This window comes from Sinohyriopsis cumingii, chromosome 17 (genome assembly GCF_028554795.1).
Source record: "Sinohyriopsis cumingii isolate HCF-2022 chromosome 17, ASM2855479v2, whole genome shotgun sequence".
In the NCBI taxonomy this organism is placed as follows: Eukaryota; Metazoa; Mollusca; class Bivalvia; order Unionida; family Unionidae; genus Sinohyriopsis; species Sinohyriopsis cumingii.
The window spans coordinates 71,986,422-72,013,484 of record NC_142977.1 but is presented as its reverse complement, the minus strand read 5'-3'; the positions used below and the strand labels follow the sequence as shown (position 1 = coordinate 72,013,484).

The following is a 27,063-nucleotide window of genomic DNA, read 5'->3' as shown; positions in this document are numbered from 1 at the left end:
ATTGGCCACCAAATCTGAAATGTGTTTTTAGCTCGATACCCACAACACCATACCAAACAACACAGCCAACAAATATGATTTGTTTATAACTTCTGTAGATCCACAACACTGTTTGTACATTCATTATGTTAGAAATGTCTTTTCAGCATTTCTCGGTACCAAAAATATGTTCAAGATTAAAATGTACCTTTTGATGTGTTCTGGTCCAAATCGTTTGAGGTGTTTTTGGAGTTTAGTGCAACATTTCCAGCCCATATTAAGATACAAATGCAGCCAGTATATTTGGTTGAGGAAGAATACAGGTAGACCAAGGAAAGAACCACTGACCCACGGAAAGCTACTGGCAAGCATTCTCACATACCCATGTTGGTCAAGCACCAACTTGACTCATGCGGACAGTGAGATGTGTGAGTGATCTATAAAGGTATCACTTGGTAACATTGATTGGAATCAATACAGCCAAATTAGGAATTTCAATACAGTTTTGTAATGACAAAATCTAAGTGAAGCTGTTGTGTAGAAGGCATTGGTCCTATTCAGGTCACTTCGGCCTTTCACCGTCTTGGTAATCCAAAGTCTTTGCAGCAGCGAAGTATGCTAAAGGTCTTTTCAGTATTCAATTTATAATGAGAAGTCTGTTAATAGTCTTCGTCTTGTGGTGATCTTGACCTTTGACCTTTGGACCCCAAATATCATAAAAGTGCTCTTTTACTGGTTGTCAGTCCAGTTTTTGAGTTAAAAAAAGTCTTGGACTAATAGCACTTTTGGTGTAAAATATTTTATTTTTCTTAAGTATATAAAGTAATAATTAAAAGGATTTAAAGAATTATCAATAATGATAAATGATCTGAATTTTAATGAAAACAGAAAAGACATTTTAAAACAACGAAGACTACACTGCAAACAAAAATCACCAACAAAAATGAAATGTGTGTATACAAGTAGAATATATGGTCTCCCTGTCAGATATCCTTTTAGGGTTACAATGGGGACATGTGACCTTTGGATCCCAAAATCAATAAGATTAGACATTCCAGTGGATACCAAATCTATGAACCCTGGTGATGGTTTGTTTGGCAGGACATAATATCATCCCCAAACCATCTTACATTGCACAGTTACAGTTATGTAGTTATCTTTTGGCCCTGAGGTCAGTTTCATTGGACCCATCAAGGTCATCTTACCAATGAAGTTCAAGTAAAGCATGTGAAGTTCTTAAGTTCATGTGTGAGGAAAAGATTTGATGCACAGACAAAGTCATAGCATTATACAAGCTTGCATATTACAATGAAACTTATCTTACCTACTTCAAAATCCTTTGACCATAACAACTGTACTCATACCTAACCCGTTTCCCACTGGCTTACAAACATGAGCTGTTGGAAATTATTCCCTTTTTATTTTGCCTGTTACATGCAAAATACAACTGTTGTATAAATGCTGAACATTGAAATTACCATCTCAAAAGCTTTTCTTGTCCCAGACTGTTCATCACTTTAAATTCATAGCTATCAAATTGTGTGGCTTGCTTCAAAAATATTTGTTGTTGCTTAATTGTGTGGATTTGTCATTGAAAAATAAAATGACAAATTATTGAGAAATTCATCACTCAATTTTTTCTTGAACTTTTAATGCATTTTTTTATTTCTAAAATGTTTCCAAATTTCATTGGACTGCATAAACATTGAATAATTATCAATTGTTGTACCCCCATCATCTCCGGGATTAATAGGTCTGATGCAATCTTGCATATTGTTACGACTGTTTCCTACGGTTCTTTCAGTCATAAATATTCTGGGTTCGCCAGGTACTGGCTTGAGGTGAAATGAATATAACCTTTTGACTGTAGTGTTTGGATTGATATTTCTGTACAATAAAAGGTTAGAATGACAGAGGAGATTATAGAGAAGAACAAAGAAATGTGTGCTATTTATTTTGTAAATAAATACAGAATAAATTATGTTTTATTTTTTATTGTATTCTCTTATCTCTCTTTTTTTTTAAATCTCACAAGATCACAATTACATTGACATACACAATAATAATTTTTCTTCATGACCATACATTTTCTATACAATACAAACCAAACAAGATTATTTTTTAATACGCCATTGTTTCTGTATATTTTAAGAGATAACAATTTTAGCATAAATACGTTTTTAAATTAGATTTGATGCAATATCATCAAATCTAATTTTATTAGTACATGTATTTGATTGTACTAACCCTATTAATAGAAATTCTGTCAAATAAAACCTTTAAATGAATTCTGGTTAACTCGAATTTTCAGATAACTCTGAAAATTGTATAGATTAAAATCTGGGCAAATCTGAATTTTGGACCAATCCGAAATTTATATAAATCAAAATCTGGACAAATCCGAATTTTGGACCAATCCGAAATTTGTATAAATCAAAATTTGGGTAAATCCAAGTTTTGGAGCAATCCGAAATTTGTATAAAGCAAAATCTGGGTAAATCCGAGTTTTTGGACAAATCCGAAATTTGTATAAATCCAAATCTAGGCAAATCCTAATTTTTGACAAATCCGAAATTGGGATAACTTTAAAACAGGATAAGTCCGAATTTTGTATAAATCAAAATCTGGACAAATCCGAATTTTGATATTGGTAGTAACAAAACACTTTCAGAAAAGGGCTTTTACCTGAATAAAAGTAGTCATGACTGATACAAATTTTGATTTAGAATTTGATCCGAAAGGAGACAGACGGTTGTGATTTCAATATTGTCAGTCCCCCGTCTGCAAGGACGGGGGCCTTATTTATACTCTATACCCTTGGACAACCTCGGATGTTTACATAAACATAAACAACGGGGACACTCGAGGTTCTCCGATACGGGTTAGAAACGAGAACGCTACCATCTCGCGCTCAGCAACCTACAGTACTGCGAACAATGGTGCCATTACAAATCTAGCGGAACACGATCCGGGAGGCCCTCTTTGATTAAAATACACTGTAAACAAGTAAGGCAAAATAAAATATTGTCATCTAATAATACATAATTATCTAACAGTTATTCGAACATAGTGACAAGTCGAAATAATCATCAGAATGGATGAAATGAGTGTCGGTCGATCTCATTCAAAGCCGACATGTGCTTTCAACGAGGGACCGTCTCAAGGCAACGTAATCGTGTGCAACAAGGTACATGTACGCAACATTTTAAAAAAAAATTGTACTAAACATTTAAAAAAATAAAATAAAATTGTGAGACTGGTATAGCAATATCAAACAGAGCAACTAATGGTAGCAGGTCACACTGTGATTTCATGTCAGTCTTGCATATGAAAGTGAAGTGTGCTGGTTCAAATCTTACCGACAATTTAACTGTTGTGCCCCCTGTTGTCTGTGGGATTAAAAATAGGTCTGATATGCTGTCTAGCATATCAAATGGGGTAACTAATGGTGGCAGTTAAAAATGCCTGTACTCCATTTAAACCAAGATGTTAATCCCTACTGGACGTAGAGTATGTAATTGGTATAACCAATAACTTTCTCTATCTTTCCTAAAAGTAGAGTTACTTGAGAAGGGTTTGCTTCTACATCCAAACAGTCATCATCTTCCTTGAACTAATGGTTTTTTGGTCAAACTCTGATTAGCATGCCAGAATGCATCTGAAAGTGAAGTGTGCTGGTTCAGATCCTGCTGACAAATCACCCCAGCTTTGCAACTGTTGCGTGTGCTTGGGCAGGGTCCTTTACTCCAGTTGCCTTAACACTAATAACCTACTTGCATTGCTGTGATGTACTATGCCAAAGCAAATCCAACTATTAATTATTACACATTATAAAATTCAATGAGTATTATTTTAAATAGATTTATGTACTTTGGGAAGTAAAGACGCACACAAACTATTGGTAATTTTGAATTATTAATATAGCATCTATAATTCATAACATTTAAACAAAACATTCATGTTCATGAAATTTTACATGCAAATTAAATTATGATCATTTTCCATCTTTATATAAATATACCCAAATATATACTTCTCAACATTATAAACAGCCATCAGTTGGTAATAAAAACAAACAAGTACTGCCTAAAAATGAACACAGAGGTTGTGGGGGTGGCTTGATTCATACTTTTCTTGCAACTTTAAATTCAAGGTCTAGTTTACCTATGAAAACAAAGAGAATCGGTGTCCTAAGAGTAATAATCAATTCACAATGATTACCCATAAGACTTGGTATGCCATGAACAATAATTCATATTAATCACCCTCTATCACTGCACTTATTAAACTTCCAGTTTAAACCAAGACTGGTTTGGCTCTGATTAAGGTTAAGGATAATTACGTAGGAAGAATGAGGAAAGCACAATTCTAGTTCTAATTTTGCACATGATAGGTTATACCTGACAGCCAGTATATCTGGTGGAGGAATAACTTCGTGGGGGGGGGGAGGCCTGGAAGAACCACTAAGCTACTGGCAAGCTTTCTCCTATACCCACACTGTTGGCCAAGTCCAAGACTTGATTGAACACACAAGGACAGAGGTGAAAAGTTAGGGTTCTGTAAAAGTGAGTACTTTAGATAAATTAGAAAGCGAATATCCTTGAATCCTTTAGTCTGAGTTTTCTGAGACCGACACAAGTATAACAAAACATCTTGAAGTGATCCTCTTTCATTGTTGTGTCCTTGCAGGTAATAGATTTGTAATCATTCAAAAGCTTGCAATCTTTGTGAACATATGCAAATATAGCCAACTGTTTCGTGTGATCTCCATTCTCATTTACAAGTCATCACAGTAGAGACTGGTTATTTAAATGGTAAATGGGGGGTGGGGGGTGCATGGTATGCCATAAATGAAGGCAATAAATTTACAAGTACACAATATTAAATTACTATGACATAATTTCCTTTAATCAACACAATACTGAATTACCATGACATAATTTCCTTTAATCAACACAATATTAAATTACCATGACATAATTTCCTTTAATCATACACATCCCTCACATTCAGAATACAAAGGTGCTTAGGTTCCAACATTTGAATTTAATGCATACGAAAGTCACAAGAACACAAATTTTATTTCAGAGTTCACAGAACGATAGAATTTATTATACTGCACCATTATTACCACTAAAAAAACAATAAACAAACTTCACAGCTGGTTACTAAAGCTTTGAAGCTGACAATAAGAAAATCAACCTATTATGAACATGCAAAAAAAAGGTCTATTTCTATGTTTGCATCACAAAAATTAATAACTCTGCACAATAATTATGGTGGCCCTGTTGCAAAGCCAATATTCAGATCTGGAAATTACACAAGTTCTGACTTTGAGCTTGTGATTTTGTGTCAGCCAATCACATTTACAACATGACAGTTTATTGCATTAGATGGTTTTGAATGGATCTCATTTGATGATGAATCAAAACAGTTGATGACTGGTCAGAACAGTCAAACAGCCAAGCATTCATTAGGACTGATAATAATAGTCTATCAGTCAAGCATTTGGTTGTCTTTTCATAACCGAACATGAATGAATCAAATGTATTTTTTTTTAACTATTCAACTTTTTGGGCCATAAAAAGAAAAGTAAAATATGTGAATAACAGTTTACAGTTAATATAACCTTCTGTTTAGCACAACTAAGACAGACACAATATATCCTTCTGTTGCTTGGAACAACACTTACACCAATTTCGCTTTCTGTTGTTTAGCATGACCCATCTGTCATTATAGGCTTCTATTGCACACTGACACCAATAGAGGCTTCTGTTTCTTAGAACAACTTGCACATCAATATAGCCTTCTGTTGCCATGTGCAACCCATACACCAATATAGCTTTCTGTTGTTTAGCATGACCCATCTATTGATATAGTCTTCTGTTGCTTAGTACAAGCCACACACCAATAGAAAGGCATAACAAAATCGCCAGTAAACATATGTACTTCATGGGATTCAATGAACTCAGCCATTACCAGGTTTGCAAAAATTACATTTTCTATTCAAAAGAGAAATTATTTCCAACTGATTAAAAGCAATGGTCAATCAATCATGATGAAGCAGTCACCAATCTCTGAATTTCTGATTCTCAACACTGGACTTTATATACCTTATTTCCCAAAAAAAAACTAAAAATATCTTGGTGGAATGACAAACTGATTTGTGTCTGCCTTGTTATTGTTAACTAGTTAAATGTTGTTTGTAATACTTGTATGTGACATTTCACATCAAGAAATCAATGAAAATAAACACAATGTATTCATTACCAATTATATTATGAAGACATCATTTATAAAATCAATGTGGAATTAGAAGAGTGCCCAGATTGGACAAGTTCCTGTTTTACGGCCAGTAAGTGGACTAGTATCAGTACCAGACACTGTAATTACAAATATAGAAAAGATTCAAAATGTGATTTATATCTATCAAAAGACTGGAATGCTAAAATACAAATTTACTGCCACAATCTGAGGATAATATAAAAATGATGGAATAAAGTTTTGTCAGTACATGTAGATAAGAAAATGAGGAAGAATGGATTTCAAAATAGGAATAGTTTTTAAAGCAAGTATACTTAACTTTACTAAGTATATGCATCATCAACAATTTGTAACACAGTCAAAAAATGAGAAACAGTGATTTATTTCTTGAATTGTAAAACAGTTCTGACTATATTATTATATTTGTAAAAATGCAACTAAAAATGCCCACTTCATCTTCACAACCTACAGAATTGCTATGGAAAGTTGACTGCAGCGACTACAGCTTTGCTGATGGCTTCCGTTGTATTGCAGCTCTAATATTTCCTGATGGTTTGTCTGTTGGCATAAAGATCTGAGAAAAGACAATGTTTTCCATCAGAAAATTAAAGGAAGCTTTTAAAATGTATCGTAAACTCAATGAAAGTTAACAAATGCACCAAGAAAGGTACATTATATGCCTTTCCCAAGTTTAATAGTCATATATATATATATATATATATATATATATATATATATATATATATATATATATATATATATATATATAATTTTGGCAAAGAAACTATTTTTTCTTCTTTCAGAGTCATCTTGACCTTCACTGACTTCTTCCTTGCAATAACTGGCAAAGCATGTCATCTGTGACCTTGATCTCTGACTTTTTGACCTACATCAATAGTCTTCTTACCCCAATTGCCAGTCAACCACAAAGTTTTAGCTGAGATATATCATATGTAAAATTAACATTATTGTGCCAAATGAACAAACACATGATACAGCACTTAATTTACCACATGGTCTTACACATATTTACAGCATGTATAGGAATCTTGTTTAAAAATAGGCTTCTCATCAGTGAGAACTTAACTGACTTTTGTTTATTTGCGCCAACAGCACAGTGAACACTGATCAGTTAGCTATACAAAAACATGGTTGAACAAGACTATGCATTAACAAGAATACAAGTAACAGTCTTACTGAATATGTTAACCACCCCATATGGAAATAAAATTCTAGAAAGATTGGGTTTCTAGCTTGTTTTTGAGATTTGTCAGGATTATTTACCTTGGAATTTATATCAGTAAATTAATGATTTTCATTGAAATGCGCTTGTTTCAAAATTAAGCACTTTTCAAGAACCACCAACTATTTTCAAGCACTTTTCCAGTACCTTTGGGAGCTGACCTCATATTCAAGCACTTTTCAAATGAACCAGCAAAATTCAGGCACACTGTCCAAACCCTGACAAAGACTTCCATACAACTCTCACATGTACACATATCCAAAAAACCACATGTACATTTCTTTGCAATAACATCAAAATTATTGTAAATATTATCCTGTACTTTGAAATGTTACCATAAAAACATGAAACGCAAATATAAAGTAATTCTATGAAAACTACATTTGCTCTTAAAGGAAAGACAATTTCAACTAATCAAGGCTAGATACAATTACTGGATCTATGATAAAACAGTAACCATCTGAATCAGTATTTCACATTGGTCCCAATGTGAAGAGGTGTTGACCTTGAAAAACTAACTGAAACCAGTCAACCAGTATTTCAAACCATTCCAAATAAGAAGAAATTTAGACACTTTTTACTGCATAAAAAATACTGACAAAAACATAAATTGGTTCTTTACTTCCATACTACCAAATATATCACAACTTGCCATTCAATGCATTTTGCAGTAAAACAAATTCACGAAGTGAACAAAAATTAAAAGATTTATATCAGATTATTTCCTGCAACAAATTGAAGTTAAATTAAACATTTGTGCTAGTATATCATTTATAAGGGAAATATATAAAACTGCATTAATGCAAAGGTTAAACATGAAAGTAAGACAAAAGTAACTGACACCATCATGCCATTAAAGTTTGTGAGTTGACAGTTGTCATGGATACAATGTAATACTGACCTCATTCTGACATCCAGAAAACTCCAGTTTTGGAAACCTGCTGAAATCTACATTAAAGTAGTGAACATTTGGCAATGTCATCTCTATCTTGTCTATCTGAAATGGAGATTTGACGAGTGAAATAAAAAACATAGTCTACTGATTTTGTGATGAACTAGAAAATAGAAATGTGTTTATATATAACATATGACGTGCCAAGCCATTTCTGTATGACCCTTGCTGCCAACAATGCACATATTGATGTAAATGCAAAACTCAAGTGATGCAATGGATGTACTGAAAAGCAGACAGGCATAACATGTTATGACCCTTCCATATCATCGCAGGGATAATAATGTATTGACAGGCAAACATGGGTAACATGTTATGACCCTCCCATAGCATGACATAATTCAAGTCTTAACTCATTTTTTTTTAACGCAAACTTGTATTCAATTCAAATGAAAGAGTTGTACAATATACAGAGACATGGATTATTATATCACTGAAGTAAATCTAAATTCAAGAGAAAGAGTAATGCAATATTCAGGAGAAAAGAAGAACTATCTGGATTTATGTAGAACTTGAACATTTTCTATTAGGATTTATGCATAACAAAAATATTTTCTATCTGGATTTATAGCTCACATAACTGAAACTGAGAACTCAAGAAATATTACAAAGACTAACTAATTGTAACGCAGGATATTTGCTGTCACAAGATAAAATATTAACCATCACATTATATGAACATGATTCAATAATTTGAAATAATCATTTATGGAGCCATTTTCAAGCACAGTGGTGACAGCTTTAAGCAGAGTGCCAGTTGCAAAAGTGAAAATAAGACCTATATATTTTGAACATTTTCCATTTGTTTCCTTTTATCTTTGGATTTAATTGAACAAAAGCAATGAAAAAACATGACCATCTTAAGACCAAGATGGCTGCTATGGTGGCCATATTGGAGGTCAGAATAATGCCTTTTGTAATTTATGAACAATTAGAGATGACAAGTCTTTCAATGAAATTCCATTTTGATTAACTTAAGGTGGATCAATAACAAGATTTTCAAGATGTCCACTGTGGTGGCCATAATGTATGTCCACTATGGTGGCCATAATGGATGTCCAAGCAGAACCACTGTCACTAAGATGAACCAGTGACAATATGTTTTCTGGTGGAAACCCTACGTCAATATAACTTTATATTCATCAGGAGTTGTGCTAACAAGATTTTCTATATGGTAGTTGTGGTATGTCTGGATGTCAGATTGACACCACTTTAGATCCAGCAAAACATCATAACAAATCTTTTTGTGACAACCCGATATTGATATGACCATCAATTCAAGAGGATTTGCAATAGCAAGATGGCTGCTGAATAGGTCATACTGGATGTCTGAGCAGCACCATTTTCATTTAGGATCAACTCAACCTTTGGGATCAATGTGTGTGTAAAGTTTCATGGCAATCTTCTAAGTAGTTATGGAAGAGTAATGACAACACACTTGTGCTAAGGGATAGATATACGTCAGATTAAGTAAAAACTGACCAATCCACTGAGCTACTCTGATCTATGACCATTAGAACTAAAGATTCAAGTTTCTTACTATTTTACTGCATAAATAGCCACAAAAATAGAAGCAAAACAAATGAATGTGCCACTACAACAAAGGGATACTAATCCAAACAGCTTAAGGTTTTCAAGAACCTTACCTGAGGAATGTTGGCAAGTGCTTCTTTTTCTGCCAGGTACAAAGTGTTCTGGACAGATGGTGAGAAAATCCCTGTGTCAGGTGCTCCAGCAAAGACCTTAAGAATACTTGTCTTCACCCCCTCCCTAAAATTAAAGTGTATTTATTAATGTGTCAGTTGTACATTGGATATCAAACCTGATATAAAGTATTCATACAAAATCAAATGTAAGTATGCTGACTAATCAATCACCATATGATCAAAAAGAGTACATGTGTGAGCAAAGGATCTGCATAACAAAACAATTAATATCAATATTTAATTACACAAAAATATACTTGTTTCATGATGCATTTCACTAAAATGGGCAAATATATGAAAAATATAGGTATCCTTAGCCAATACATGCATGCAGCCTTAAACAATAGTATATGAACAGTTTGTCACCAAATAAACATTTATTCAAAATTCCTTGTATAAAGTCTAGATGGATACAGCATGGAAAAATCTATATAGTCACGAGAACAGACAAAAATACTTAACACTTGTTAGTAAAGCATAATAATGAAAGTGACTCTGACTCTGGTTGTAAAGGTCTTATTACTAACAAAGATATTATATCCCATAATCAAGTTTCATGATTCTAGCTTAAACAGTGCCCAATAAATGAACCTCAAATACAAAATTGAAACAAAGAAATTAAATACAGATCAAACAGACCCTTTTTTTGCAATAATAGAGCCTGAAATTAGTAGTATTATACTAGCTTAAGGCTAGTCAATTTCATGTCAGACTAGTAGTTCTTAATTTCAATAGATCCATGGTTCATAAAGTTGCAGTTGTCAACAGTCAGTAAGTGAAGAAAGAATTGTGATGATTCAGCAGGACTGGTACATTTCTCAAACTACTTGTCCTTCTGGCAACAAAAGAAATTATTGTTAAATTATAGGCCTGAATACATGTGTGGTACTTAATCAAGATGCATATCCTTACTAAGTTTCATATTAATAGGTAGGGTAGCATGCATATCCTTACTAAGTTTCATATTAATAGGTAGGGTAGTATGCATATCCTTACTAAGTTTCATATTAATAGGTAGGGTAGTATGCATATCCTTACTAAGTTTCATATTAATAGGTAGGATAGTATGCATATCCTTACTAAGTTTCATATTTAATATGTAGGGTAGTATGCATATCCTTACTAAGTTTCATATTAATAGGTAGGGTAGTATGCATATCCTTACTAAGTTTCATATTTAATAGGTAGGGTAGTATGCATATTCTTACTAAGTTTCATATTAATAGGTAGGGTAATATGCATATCCTTACTAAGTTTCATATTAATAGGTAGGGTAGTATGCATATCCTTACTAAGTTTCATATTTAATAGGTAGGGTAGTATGCATATCCTTACTAAGTTTCATATTAATAGGTAGGGTAGTATGCATATCCTTACTAAGTTTCATATTTAATAGGTAGGGTAGTATGCATATCCTTACTAAGTTTCATATTAATAGGTAGGGTAGTATGCATATCCTTACTAAGTTTCATATTAATAGGTAGGGTAGTATACAATGAGCAAGCAAAGGTACATGTCCAGTCATGATCTGAAAACAAAATCTAAACCACAGCCAGCAAAAGATGAAATACATGTCACAAAACGCTTCATATTTTGTTAAGGTGTGGTGTTAATATAGATGCATATCATCATCAGTTTTATGAATCTAGCATAAACACTACTGAGAAATGAACATCTAAATAAACTTTAACCTAAATCAGAGATGCATAAAATATGTGTCGTACCGATCTACTTCTGCAATGAGGAAACAGTGCTCTTCATGAAGCATCCCCACACCAAGCTTCATGATTCTAGATAATACATGACTGCTCCAATGGCCTAGTGGTTAGAGCGTCCGCTGCAGACATCATAGTGATATAGCTCAAAAATTGTTAAAGCTATGTTAAAAATCCAAATTACATACACACACACAGATAATACATGTATACAGAATACAGCACAATGTGGCTATGAGCTAGACAAAAGGTTTAACCAAAGCCAATGAAATTTAAGTCATAGTGACATGTTTTTGTATGTGTGTGGTATTAATAGAGATGTATACATTCCATGGCCTGTTTACCCATACATTTTCTTGTCAGTATTTTAAGCAATGCCTGTAAGTATTTTAGAAGGCAGTCAGTATTTTCATTCAGTGTTTATAGCATCTTAACACAGCCACATCACCTGTGAAACAGGGCACAAATAGTAGACTTAATAAATACACTATAATTACCATTATGTAATTAATAAATACACTATAATTACCATTATGTAATTAATAAATACACTATTAATTACCATTATGTAGTATTGCATGACATAGTGATGATACAATATTCTGTAAAAAACTCCTAGTTTGTAAAGAACTTGAACCCACGCAGACAGAGGTGAGATGGCAGTGATCCATAATGGAGAGCGCTTTAGACCACTTCGGGCCCCTACAATATTCTGTAAATAACTCCTAGTTTGTAAAGACGCTGATATTCAGGCAACTCAGAGTCCTAGGCAAAATCTGCATATATTGACCATTGACTTAAACATGTTTATATTATAGTGATAAAAACCACAAAATAATAATTCCACACATCCAACATCTTTCTGTTATTTACCTCTGTTACTTTCTTTAGGAAGACTGTTTTCTCAGCTTCATACATATCGATAACATTTAAAATAAAAGCCAAATCTCTACATTTTACATGGTAAAGGAAGACTTAATACAAAACATTATTGATAGAAATTGCTAACACCACCCATTTTTTCAGAAGTTCATCTAGATAGGTGAAGGCAATCTTATTTATTTCATAAAATTTGGTATCAGCTTTGTTAATATTTACAGTAATGGACTGCTTCTAAATACCTTGTGCAATTTAGGACAGTCTAAATTCTCCTTTAGACGATGGTTTAAGGCATGGCCACAGAGTATTATGAACTGGTAGAAAATGTTGCTTTCTATTTTTAGACTTTCCATTTTGATCATCAGTTTGAAAATGTTAAAATCAGTGATGTGGCACAGACTGCGGACAAAGGCATGGAGTGAAGAGACAATACAACAAAACAAAAAACCACTTTAAAAAATAAATAAATGTACCCTCAAATCGTACTTCAGATCAATGACCGTATGACTGTATGACCATACCAATGGACTTTATTCCATACAAATATGGTAACATACGGATGGGTAAACAGGTCTGCATTCCTAAAGATTAATGATTTTAGTAAGAACAGTTTAAATACAAATTTAACCCAAGTTAGTATATGTGAAATATGGGTCACAGTGGCCAACTTTTGATATGGGTGTTGTAATCATCAGGCTGCATACCTCAGAAAGTTTTACAATACCAGGCATAGAAGTATATTGAAAGTGGAAACTTTTTTTGTTGATGGAGGTGTGGTATTAAAAAAGTCTGATGATTCCAGTATAAGCCGAGTTTGAGCAATAAACCTAAACACAAAATTTAACTAGTCAATAAAGCCTGAAATATGGGCACGGTGACCTACTCTTGTGATGGGGGTGGTGTGTGGGGTGTAGTACTTAAAAGACGAATCTCTTCACCAAATTTTACAATTCTGGTTGTATTAGTATGTATACAGGGTAAAAGAAAAACAATACACTAAATGTACCCTACCCCAAAAGGTCTCAAATAGCATTCACCGCTATCCTGACCACAAGGAAAATGCACATGAAACAATAAAAACGTTTTTCTCATGACACATCCACTTAAAGATTCAGTCACCTATCAAGTTGCAGTAAATGGACAGTTGCTAATAACAGTCATGATAAAGTGAATGGATGCAAAAATGTATGGATAGTCAAAGTTTTTCCTATATGTGCCACCAACACTTCTCACAGGTGAATAAATATTATTAAATTCAAGTGATTCCAAAAATCTACAATTCATAGTACTGATTCAAAAATAGTTTTACTAACCAAGCTTTATCAAAGTCCAGTTTCTCCACAGTACTGTACCACCATCTAGCTTCTACAACTGTACAAAACAGTCTGTCATCCACATCAGGCAGTGTACGATATTCATCATTCACAAACGTTTTGAAAGCTGACATGGTTGTCTTCATCACACGCAAGTCCTTCAGACCAGCTAACGCTAGTGGAATTTCTAAAGAGAAATTATATTTAAAATATAGTCATATCCATTATAACATATTTGAAGCATGTTATACACTGACAATGATGACGTGCCGTTAATAATGTACTTTTAATTGAAACTTATGTACATCTGATCTTTTACCCATCCCAGTGGTAAGCAGGCAAAAGTGACAACCTCTGTTCACCCCAAAAACAACAAATACTGTACAAAGTTTTGTGGCTTTCCATGCTGAGATCTTCACCCCAAAGACAACATAAATACTGTAAAAAGTTTTGTGGCTTCTACGCTGAGATCTTCACCCCAAAGACAACATAAATACTGTAAAAAGTTTTGTGACTTCCACGCTGAGATCTTCAAGATGCAGAAAAAGATATATACATGCTCTAAACTTTGGGGATTAAAAGAAAACAAACGAAGAAATAAAACACATGGATAAAAAACATACCCTCCCTCACCAGACTAGATGAAGTTCAGGTTGTTTGGATAACAGAATACGATCACCCTCCACCTCAATCAGTCAAGATGGAGTTTAGGTGACATGAATAACAACTCTGAAATCCATCACTCAGTCAATGTAGATGGAGTTCATGTTGTATGGAAAAACAAATATGAAGTTCACACCTTCCTACAACCAGCATGTAAAAAGAGTTCAAGTTACATGGATAACAGAGACGAACAAATGCACAGATGGACTTGGATTTGAAGATGGATGGACTGACAAAAAGACATAACCTATCATATCCAGGAAATTGCATAATTAGTAACTGCAATAAACTGCTCTCCCTCATGCTTAGGTACCCAGCACAAAAACTACAATCAGACAACAGACAAAGTCATAGTAACACAACTAGATTCTATGACAATCCTTGAGTACAATCAAGCCTCAGCTATCTGACTCAGACTGATTCAAATATAATTAAATTAGATTAATTTAACTACATATACTGGATTAAGATAATAAATTAAGCATTAACATTTAAAAGAATATAGACATGTGACTGTGACAGTATTGACATAAATAGCAATAGTATAAGAGTGAAAGGAAAACATTTTTGTACACATGCAAAAACTGTACTCTTACCCTTTCGTTTCTGCCTGATCTCACAAAATCGGGTGCAGGTCTTGCTTAACAAATATGCATGCACATGTTTCTGACCATCCTGTGGACAAAAAAAGTTGAGATGGAAACCGTCACAAATGCCAGGAATTTCCCACCTCACCCGACACCCATGACATTGCATTCAGGATTCCAGGAAGTGACCACATTACCTATGAAATGAGACTTTTGACCCCCTAACCCCTCATTCTCCATGGTCTGTATCTAATTTAGTCCTTTTGAAACATTATAAGCAATATCAAAAGCTTACTTCTTGCCCTCTATTATTTCTATATTTACATACACAGTATATAGTTACCTGGAACTATTCCTTCTTATGGCCCTCTATTATTTCTATACATTATACATAGTTGCAAACAGCAAAGAAAAGCTGACACAACTGTCATTAAAAAAAACAAGCTAAAGCAATAGGAACTTAATAAACAAAAAAATGTTACAAGAACATTTTCTAACTAGGTACATGCAGCAAGAAAACACAAGGCAGCAATGTGAAAGTTTAGAGAACCAATACAATGGATGATGTAAATTTGTCAAATCAAACAGGTTCTGTTTTAGATCCGGTGAATTAGATAATGACATTTACTAATATTTGAACTTTCTTTTTTGGCATTCTTGTCCATGCCTCCACAGACTGCATTCACTATATAAAAACACTACTCCTAATTCTCCAGACTGCACTCATTGTCTACCCCATCCCTCCTCCAGACTGCATTCATTGTCTACTCCAACTCTCTGCCAGACTGCATTTATTAACACACCTCTCCTCCTCCAGACTGCATTCACTGTCTACCCCAACCATCCTCCTCCAGACTGCATTCATTGTTTAACACACCCCTCCTTCAAATAATATTCATTGTCTACCCCACCCCTCCTCCTCCAGACTGCATTCATTGTCTACCCCACACCCCTCCTGACTGCATTTAGTGTCTTTCCCCCATTCTCCTGCACGCTGTATTCATTGTCTACCACACCAACTCCTCATGCAGACTGCATTCACTGTCTACCCCACCCCTGCTCATCCACACTGCATTCATGGTCTCCCCCACCAACTCCTCCTCCAGACTGCATTCATTGTCTACCCCACTCATCCATCTCCAGACTGCATTCATTGTCTACCCCACCCATCCACCTCCAGACTGCATTCATTGTCTACCCCACCCATCCACCTCCAGACTGCATTCATTGTCTACCCAACCCATCCACCTCCATGCTGCATTCATTGTCTACCCCACCAACTCCTTCTTCAGACTCCATAAACTGTCTACCCCCCATTCTCCTCCAGACTGCATTCATGTCTACCCCTTCTCTTACATATTACATTCATTGTCTATCCCACCTCTCCACCTCCACACTGCATTTGCTGTCTGTCCCCTCCCCTTTTCCAGATTGCATTCACTGTCTACCCAACCCCTTCTCTTTCAGAATGCATTCACTGTCTATCCCACCTGTGTTCCTCCAGACTGGATTCATCATTTCTCCCCTCCCCTCCTCTTCCAGACTGCATTCATTATCGCTCCCCTCCCCTCTTCTTCCAGACTGCATTCATTGTCTATCACATCTCCTCCTCCTTCAGATTGTGTTCACTGTTTACCCCACCCCTCCTCTTCCAGACTTATTCACTGCCAACCACTATCTATCCTTCTGCAGTTTGCATTAACTGTCTACCCTTACCCCTCCTCCTCCACAGACTGCATTAACTGTCAACCCAATACCTCTTAAACACACTGCATTGTCTATCACAACCCTCCCTCCTCCTCCACAGACTGCATTAAGTGTCTACCCAATTCCTTCTCTTAAACATAGTTCAAAGTCTACCACAACCCTTCCTCCTCCAGCACAGACTGCATTAAATGTCTACCCAATACCTCCTCTTAAACACATTGCATTGTCTACCACAATCCTCCCTCTGCCTCCAAAGACTGCAGTAAATATCTACCCAATGCTGCCTCTTAAACACACTGGATTGTCTACCACAAACCTCCCACCTCCTCCACAGAATGCATTAACTAGCTACCCAATACTTCCTCTTAAACACAATGGATTGTCTACCACAACCCTCCTTCCTCCAGCACAGACTGCATTCATTGTCCACTACTGGTTCTCCTGTAAACATTATACATGCACTAAATATGACAGGCCATCCTCAGTCAGTGTTGATGAAGTTAGTTGACTGACAGATGACTTATAAATATATACTAGTATCTGCAGAAGGGTAGATAACAAAATAGGAAAAAGTAATTCTTGTAAATTGTTCTGTGACTGAGCCACTAACTTTTGTATTGTACATTTGATAATATTCCAAGCAGAAAAAGTTTTTAGTATTGGCTACACATAATTGATTTTCCTAGGGTGTTCTGTTCTCAAAGAGAGACTTATTAGACAGCAAGCTTCTTAACCTTTTTGGTAATACATTCCTGGGATCTCTACATATGTTGGCTTTTACCTAAATTGAGTTTTACTAGGCATCATGCGGTTTTGACATCATGGTGAAGGGTAACTTGAACAAAACAAACAAAAGTCCTTAAGTTTATGGAAAAATGTAACAAAAATGATTTACATATGTACACAAGAGGTGAAGTGAACCATATAATGTGGGTGCACTCAGTTCAAAGGAAAAAAACAACAGTATGTCCACATGCTTATGGTTCATTGTGTATCTTATGGTTCGTTGTGTATCTTATGGTTCATTGTGTATCTTTTGGTTCATTGTGTATCTTGTGGTTCATTATGTATTTACTGGTTCATTATGTATCTTGTGATTCATTGTGTATCTTAAGGTTCATTATATATCTTGTGGTTCATTATGTATTTTCTGGTTCATTATGTATCTTGTGGTTCATTATGTATCTTACAGTTCATTATGTATCTTATGTTTCAGTATGTATCTTATGGTTAATTATGTATCTTGTGGTTCAGTATGTATCTTGTGGTTCAGTATGTATCTTATGGTTCAGTATGTATCTTGTGGTTCATTGTGTATCTTGTGGTTCATTGTGTATCTTGTGGTTCATTGTGTATCTTGTGGTTCATTATGTATATGTATGTCACAGTTTACAGATCACTGGGAGTACCTGTGTTGAATACCCTGAAAATGATGATTCATACAGAAATTTCAAACTGAAAGTCTTGAGGTCCATATTACCCATTAAACAAATTAATCTTACATTATACCAATGTGTTTCTCAATGCTTTTGACACTGCGAAACAGATAAACAGGAAGTCTTTCTCTTACCACATGAAAATTGGTCAGCAATGTTGCTATCAGGAAATATAAGCTTGATAAGCTTTGTGTTGCTTACATTAGATTAATAGAGATATGAGTCACAATGGTTTGTATTGTCCACAAAATGTTAGCTTTCAGCACTTCTTTTTTCAACAAAGCCAGCAACACCTTGTCTGCAGCTGGAAGAAGTACTAAAGCCAGCTGGTGGAGGGGTGGGGGTTTATGCACACAGAATGAGTCACTCAATCTTGCCACTGTATTATCTGTTTCTATATACACTCAGCCATATTCAAGTTTACCATTTCCACTGGCACTGTAGAATTGTTTTTACAATGAAGAAATTTCTGAAGGTTTTTGATTCCAAAGATTTTACAAATGTTTTGTTGTTGCTGTTATAGGGTTTAATGCCATTTTTTCAGCACACGATAGGCTATACATGGCGGCCAGTATTAAAGGTGAAGGAAGAACCCGAGAACACTCCAGAAAGAATCACCAACCCTCAAGAAGCTATTGGAAAGCTTTCTCATATACCCACATTGGCCGAATCCGAGACTCGAACTCACGCAGACAGACGAGATGGCAGTGATCTGTAACGGAGAGTGCTTTATACCACTTGGCCACTCGGGGCCCCCTACAAATGATTTGTGCTTCTCACTACTTGAACGCAATTTTAACACTTTCAGCCATTTTCCCAAGATCAACAACAATATGCACAGTATGCCTTGCTGGGATGAATTAAAGGATTTCAGAGGCTGTGAAATTCAAGGCCATTTCAAGGTCATGCAAACCATAATAATGACCTTGAATACAAGTGGTAACTTTAAGTTAAATACCATGATTATGAAAAACAAACTTAAATATGCTTAATATGAATAATGAATCAATTTAGATAGATTTACTTCAATTAAAGGAGAAGGAGAAATAATCCAATTTACTTACAATTTCAATCCGTTTCCATGGTGCCTCTTCTATGTAGACTTTTGCAGCTACCACATGTTGATATTTATTCAAAAAATGATTGCAGAGAAGAATAGCAAACTGTTCTATTGACTGTATCTGAAGAAAACAACATTACAAATGCTGAAGTAGACAAATGACCTTGGAAGTCCCTTACTGAAATAATGCAGATGTAGAGTCAATATGTCATGCTGACATTGTATAGTTGACTTGACAACATGATAACCTATACAACTGATAATCCATTTTTTTTTTTTGTTGACTGAGTTTCATATCTCTCTGAAAGAGGTTGTTGAGTTATAAAACAGACGGGAAATATAGTAGTGATGATCTGTATGACCTTGTCTTCAATGTAAGGCAGTCAGTTTGATTCTCAAAAATACCTTCTAGTATATTTGGCTAACAGTTTTCATCATTCTAGCTTAAAAAGGCTTGAATTATATGCAAATCTCAATGTGTTTTCAGCAGGGGACTTTAACTGAAACTAGTATTTATAACAAGAATGAACTTGTGTGTCATTACAAAAATAGTTTTCATAAAACTTAAGATGGGAATAACAAACTTATATTTGAAGGTCTGAGTATATTAATGTAGTACAGTGGTAACATGGTGCCAGTCTGTCCCAGACAGTCAATATGGTTACTTTTTTCGCATTAACTTTTGACAAGAAAAACAGATTAGTAAAACCACAATGTAATCCAGTTTTCCAACACAAGAATGTAAAATGTAATTCCTTTTTTGTTCAAGAGAGATCAATGACATCATGATGTCATCAAACTTTTGGTCTGTATATAGTGGGTTTTATTACTGTATTTGCGATGTTAGACCAAAACGAAACCATGTTATATTTACAGGTGTATTACAATATATATTATAATGTGAACATGCAAAAGACAGTATACTGATTCTGTAATATTCATATCATAGTGAGGTCTACAATTACACAGGAAGCATTACCTTGAAATCTTGTCATAGTGCTTAAAAATGTTCATCCAGTTTTTGGGATGAAAATATTTGTTTTCCCAGAATCAAGAAGTGTTATATATGATCAAATATGACCACACCATCCCCACCCACCCAAAAAGGTGATATATAATTATACCAGGCTGGATCCATTTATTTTCAATATTTCAGAGTATATTTCAATATCGCTTTAAGTTGACTTAAAAATCAAATGACAATCATAAAGTTAAATTGAATATGTTCACAGAGTTTAATAAATATGAGCATCAGATGCCTATAGGAAAAGGACATGCAGGCAAGTAAATAAGCCAAAATCAAGATATCACTGAAATGCTTAATAGGTGAGCTGAATAAAAAATGTAATACCCTAATCCCTGTCATCTGATAGCCCTGTGGTCAATGTACAAGATTTCTTCACCCTGATATCAATGACAAAAGCTAATGCTGAAGTGACATCACTGTTCTACATGTAAAGAGCAACTTTTAATTATGGATAAATTTAGTTTACTCATTATGTCCAAGACATGCTGACCTATAAAGCAATGTTAAGAATTAGTTGTACCCCATACTGCCTGGCTAGGATATAGACTGTATTTTTCTGCGAGTCTGTAGCGATTATGTCTGAGTTATCACCAAAGAGGTAGTCACGATGATTGTTGAGGGTGAGCTCGGTATTGACTTCTACTTCTTTCACATAGTGAATATTGCCCTCCCTTCGTAACTGAAGAAGCTTGACAAACTTCTTCCCATATCCAGAGTCTACGAACTCTGTCTGAACAATTTCACCTGACATCCTGCAAATAAATCAAAATTAGGCCCTACATCAATGGCTCACCAAGATGGCAAATTTGCTATTTTTTAATTTCTTCTCTCCCTTGCCTGGTCAGTAATCCAAGGGTCATAACCCCAAAACATTTATATAATTATCTTATTTAGTCTCATGCTGCAAACGTATGTTAAACTTTAAAGTACGGATAAAAGCACATTAAACGTATCATTGTTATTAGTCTTTTGCACATGATACAGACCTTTAGGTCATTAAAATTCATGTCATCTTATGGGAGTCCAACTTTTTTCACTCAAGGGACTAAATTGAAATTTTTTTTCACACAAACTTGGCCTAAATTTTCCACTACCATTTGAATCAAGTTGGTGGACAATTAGTTGGACAACCCAGTTCAGCAGTATGTATATTTGTGAGATGCAGTTTTCACAATCATGCAGTTAAGTAGATATGATTAAAAAGATTATCTTTTCCAACATCAACTGTTTTTAAATCCATTAGCTCGGTATGATCAAAATGAGATGCTGATTTGTGCAAGCAGTTACATAATGAATGAATTGAGAGAAAAAGGGTTAAACACCAAGTGGATTACCCTTGATATCAATGAGGCTAGGCACCAAAGAGATAATTTCCACAAGAAAAAAGACATGAAAATTAAGCTATAGAAAGTGGACCAATAAAACTAAGCACCTGATAGATAAGGCAAAAGAGAACTACTAAAAACAGGTTATTAATGAAAGTAAGAGTACCAAAACAGTGTGGAAGCATCTAAAAGAGCTGAACCCACCCAAGAACAGTTGTCTCCTCCTAGACTTAAGCAAAACGATGATATAGCAACATCTGTACAATTGTGGAAATGTTCAACAATTTCTTCATAAGCATCTCCATTAAGAGTATTCAGAACCAGACTAACATCCCAATTGAACTTGATGCTCTTCTATTATTTATAAGAGCTAAAATTCCTGATGATAATTATTTTTCAATAGCTAATGTTAGTGAAGCTGATTTTGATATGCTAATTAAGGTAAATATTAATAAATCCTCTGGATTGGATGGTATTGATCCACAAATTCTTAAAATTGCTGCACCAGTAATAACAAAATCACTAAAGCATATCATAAATTTAAGTATAATGAGTGGCAATTTTCCAGAAACACTGAAATGTGCAAAGGTTACCCTTATTTTTAAGAGTAGGAGAATATGAGGGTCCAGGAAATTACAGACCAATATCACCTACGTGTATTGTCAAAACTATTTGAAAAGCATGTAGCCATTCAGATCTATACAATTTTTAAAACATACTCTCTATTTCATAAAGCACAATCAGGATTCAGAAGTACCACTTGTGCCAAACAGAATTTACCAAATTATTGATCTTTGGCTGAAGGAAATGGATAATGGACATATGACTTCAAGAAAGGCTTTGATCTTGATGATCATGAAATTCTGCTGCAAAAGTTGAACTGTTACAGGTCTAACAATCCTTTTTTAAATTAGTTTAGATCACACCTAAACCAATTGTCTCAACAAGTAAGCACTGGCAATATTAGCTCTCAAACTCATACTATTTATTCAGGAGTCCCTCATGACTCAGTTTTGGGCCCGCTCCTCTTCCTTATCTATATCAATGATCTGCCATTAAATAATGAATCCACACATATAGATTTGTTTGCAGATGATGCAACCTTGTATACATCTAGTTCTGATACTGAAGTTATCCAAACAAGATTAAACTCAGACCTTATTAGAGTCCAAAACTGGGCACAACAAAATAGGATGGTAATTAATGAAGGTAAAACAAAATGTATGATTTTGGGGACATAACAAAAGCTACACATGTCAGGGAACCCAAAACTATCTCTTGCAATAAATAATCATCCATTAGAAAATGTCAAACATGAAGGCTTGTACTTAGATAACAACTTATTACGGAATGACCATATTGATAAGCTTTGCAAAACACTGTCACCCAAAATTGTCCTTCTCAGGAGAATCAAGAAATATTTACCCATGGAAACTTGAAATCTATACTACAAGTCATGTATTCTTCCAACAATGGATTATTGTTTTAATGTATGGGGAAACTGGGGAAACTGTTAAATCTGAGTTTGACAGGATTTATAAACTTCAGAAACGAGCAGCACATGTAATTTTAGATGCATCTGTTGATTATCCCTCAAAAGCATTATTTACAGAACTCAAATGGTTCACAATATATGACAGGATAGATTTTCACAAGGCAGTTCTTTTATATAAATGTCTACATGGAAGTGCACCAGAGTATCTTCAGGACTTATTCAGGTTTTTTTCAACATAATACCAGTTGAGATCAATATCAAATGGAAACCTTCTAGCACCAAAAGAGTTTTCAATACTCTGGTACAGTTCTGTGGAATAAGCTTCCACTACATGTAAAATCTGCTGAAAATATTAGAGTATTTAAGAAGAGATATCATGAGCATGCACGTGTTTCTAATAGATAATGGAATTTAGTATTTTAATACTAAACATGTTAAAATAAACACTAATTATTGCTATCTTCATATAATGTGCATTGTTATACTCTCCTTAAGAGGGCCTCAAGGGAGAATAGCCCTTGACTAATGAGTTACCCTTTATAAATAAAGCATTATTATTTTTATTATTATTATTATTATTATTATTATTATTATTAAAGTGGAGTAACACTGCATTGAATATAACCCTATCAGAAAAACTGATGCTTTAATAAAAATTTCTGGAAGGTTTCAATTGATGCTAGTCAATAATTTAACTAATTCATGTAATTTGTTGCTCCACATTACAGCTAAAAATCAAATCAACTTCAAACATGAATGAATGAAATCAAGGATACACTAAATGCTACAAACTAGTTATAGCATTATAATTCAAAGGTATATCTAATGAACATATAAACACTAAATTCCGACCTTCAATAAAATCACAGTTCATCCAAAGGAGAAATGTAAAGATTAGTTCTTGTTTAAGTCACCTACAGACAATAATTTTCATCACGATTGGTAAGATTTTACATTTATGCATGTAACCATGCATAAAATTTCCTTTCAAAAGCATTACTGCTATATGTATCTTCAGCTTTGGAAAGATGCCATAAATATGGGAAGAAAATTTTGGAAGACAATATTATGGATTTTACTCTAGCAACGTTTTGGGTGATTACATATCAAACATGGGATTGTTTTTAACTTTATAAATCAACTACTATCATAATTTCCTAATTTTACAATAATAATAATACTAATAATCACAATAATAATAATACTAATAATATTAATAAAGATGAAGAATGTCAACAATTCACAAAAATAAGGTGCCTTTCTGAGCATGAGATATATGCTTAAACTACCCTTGTGAGAGCTTGAAATAGGGTATGATTAAAATATGCATTAGAAAAATGAAACATAATTTAAATAAAATATGCAATGGAAATATAAAAAAACAACTATATAATAACACTTTTTTGTCACTATTTAACTAAATATGATTTCTGGAGATAAAATGACATTAAAACATAAAAATGAATACTTACATTAAATAGCAGTACAAATTTTCTCAAAGAATGTTTCAATTAAATGTGACCAACCTGCTGTGCAATGGGAATTATATGCAATGGAGATTTCAGAAGTTAGTATATGCAATGGAAGTTCATAAATTTTATTTAGTGGTCTTTATCTAGAAATATGTAAAATTGTTTCAATGGTTATTTTTATATTATTAACTTATTCAAAACTTTTAATAATAAAAAAGGTAACCTAATCTGTATGATTGTTACCAGACTACCACAAATCTGCATACATTAACGGAATTTCAAATTTAGTATGTTATTAACCTATAAACTTAATTTTTAAATATTTCTAATATTTTGTAATTTTATATCTTTCAACTTCCAACCGTGCTTTAAATAATGACATGATTTTAATGTATTGTGTTTAAATGACAGTGACCAACCTGATGCTCAAGTGAAATCGGGAATATCTTATGAATGACTCCTAAGTATATTAAGAAATACATCATTAAAAACAACTTCAATATATGTATATTGCAGTTTCTTGTAGAGAAAATTATATCAACTAACTTTAACCATGCTTGATGACTGCTTCATCTGTTTTAAGCAGTATTCAAATTTGCACAATACAATTATTAGCATCAGATTTGACAATTATGTTTTCTGTTTTACAATTCTGATATGTATGCATCTGATGATTAACAAGTTTTTATATTTTTTCAATAAAAAACTTTTTTAAAAATAATTTTCATTGTATATTTTAATTTCATTTTTTCCACTGTGTATTTTATTTCCACTTTGATCCATTATTCCACTGCATATCTTAAACTGCCCAGTTATCCTACCCTTTTAGATTCAAGGGGAAACATTGGGCTGACCTTGAACAATGATTAAACGACTGGGTACAAATACAATTACATAATATTAGTAACGAGCAGAATTGCAGAACTAACCTTAAAAATGCTAGATATATCCTGAAGAAAGAAAAAAAAAAAGAAAAAAGTAATTATCCGCATTAGCCAAAATATAATCCCATCAATCGCTTATTCTGTGGTGGTCGAGTTTCTTTCGACCTTTCCACCCATTTTCGATATTCTACATTTTAAAATATTTCAAATGTGGTGAAAAAATCCGAGGAAACTCGATGGATGTCCACGCTATACAATACTGAAATGTCACTTGTAAGTTGTATGCACCAAAGTGTCAAAACGTTTATAAGATGCCGGAAACGCAACTAATACTTACTTTCTCAATTCAGCAAGCAAAGCAGATGGATCAGGTAAGGTTCGGGCCAGTTAAATGATAAGACACTGTCCTGAAACCCACGAACAGTAATTTATGCACGTCCACACTCCAAACCTTGACCCAAAATTCAACAACTGCACATTGTGTCCCTGCATTTGTGATTATGTTGGTTATTTCTCCTAGACGAAAGAAAACACAGTCAATCGGAATACATTCGTCCTTGTCCATCACATGGTGATATTACATATAGTCAGGGAACCAGTCTGCAGTACATAGTGCACTTTACTATGTTCCTCCAAATCAAGTGTCACGATGCAGAATTGGGGACAATACATTTTTGCATGGGGTGTAATGACGTAAACACCATGCTTCATGGGATAAAAAATTCAAGAGATTTGATGGATTAAAACCAAATTAACCCTGCTAAATTATTACCGCATTATTATTTTTGAAACAATACCATTCACAGCCACAAACAGAAGACAGGGGAAACACATACCAATACACACATTTTGAAAAACAGGGTGTCACTTCTAAGTTCTAACCAGCTATATATGCTGGGATGGAACTAAGGAGTGTCAACAAACGATTGGCGTCAGCCACTTACCAATGTATGAATGCAAAACTATTTATTTTATTTTCCCCTTCCATGGATCATATTAGGCTGCCGATCAACGCTCCAGAAGAGCATGCAAGTTTAAAGTTGCATGTGAAAATAAAAAAACCATTTTTTTTTTGTTGTTGGGGGGTACATATCTGAAAAACTTAAGAACCATACTCTCTCTCTCTCACTCTCTCCTTTATAGTTATGAAATTACGCTTCTTTGCTAAAATTGCAAACCCCTCCCCCATTTATAATTCATCTTTTAATAATCCACGTGGTTACGTAGGAACACTTATTAAAATTGAATATGATTGCTTACAAATTTAATACTAGTATAGTTTAACTAAAGTATAATCAATACTGATTGTTGAATGGTCTGCACCTTAAACGTCATCAAAAAGCTTCCAGACGAAAT

General features: G+C 34.1%; 2 protein-coding genes across 3 annotated transcripts in view; one reads left to right on the top strand and one right to left on the bottom strand.

The window, feature by feature from the left end:
- The window catches only part of LOC149779220 (SNARE-associated protein Snapin-like), a 38,750-nt gene extending 31,265 nt beyond the window's left edge, over positions 1-7,485 (top strand). For both annotated transcript variants that reach the window (XM_089939791.1, XM_089939789.1), the window contains one exon: positions 7,047-7,485. In XM_089939791.1, the coding sequence (XP_089795917.1) occupies positions 7,047-7,067 (21 nt within the window). In that variant the 3' untranslated portion in view covers positions 7,068-7,485. The remainder of the gene's footprint in view (positions 1-7,046) is intronic.
- LOC149779219 (uricase-like) lies at positions 763-26,271 on the bottom strand. The gene is made up of 9 exons (XM_089939787.1): positions 26,045-26,271; positions 21,052-21,283; positions 19,509-19,625; positions 15,311-15,389; positions 14,052-14,238; positions 10,085-10,208; positions 8,388-8,483; positions 6,713-6,817; positions 763-6,362 (listed from the first exon to the last, which is right to left on the bottom strand). The coding sequence occupies exons 2-8, from the start codon at positions 21,280-21,282 to the stop codon at positions 6,743-6,745; spliced, it is 909 nt and encodes a 302-aa protein (XP_089795913.1). The 5' UTR covers position 21,283; positions 26,045-26,271; the 3' UTR covers positions 763-6,362; positions 6,713-6,742.
- Between the last annotated feature and the right edge of the window lie 792 nt (positions 26,272-27,063).

Bases quoted from the DNA above. Each gene is read 5' to 3' on its own strand.
- LOC149779219 (XM_089939787.1), bottom strand. From the start codon at position 21,282: ATGTCAGGTGAAATTGTTCAGACAGAGTTCGTAGACTCTGGATATGGG. The intron at 19,626-21,051 runs GTACAACTAATT...TGTTTTCTTCAG, and splicing joins TCCTAGCCAGGCAGTATGGG to ATACAGTCAATAGAACAGTT. The intron at 14,239-15,310 runs GTAAGAGTACAG...ATTTCTCTTTAG, and splicing joins GATCAGGCAGAAACGAAAGG to AAATTCCACTAGCGTTAGCT.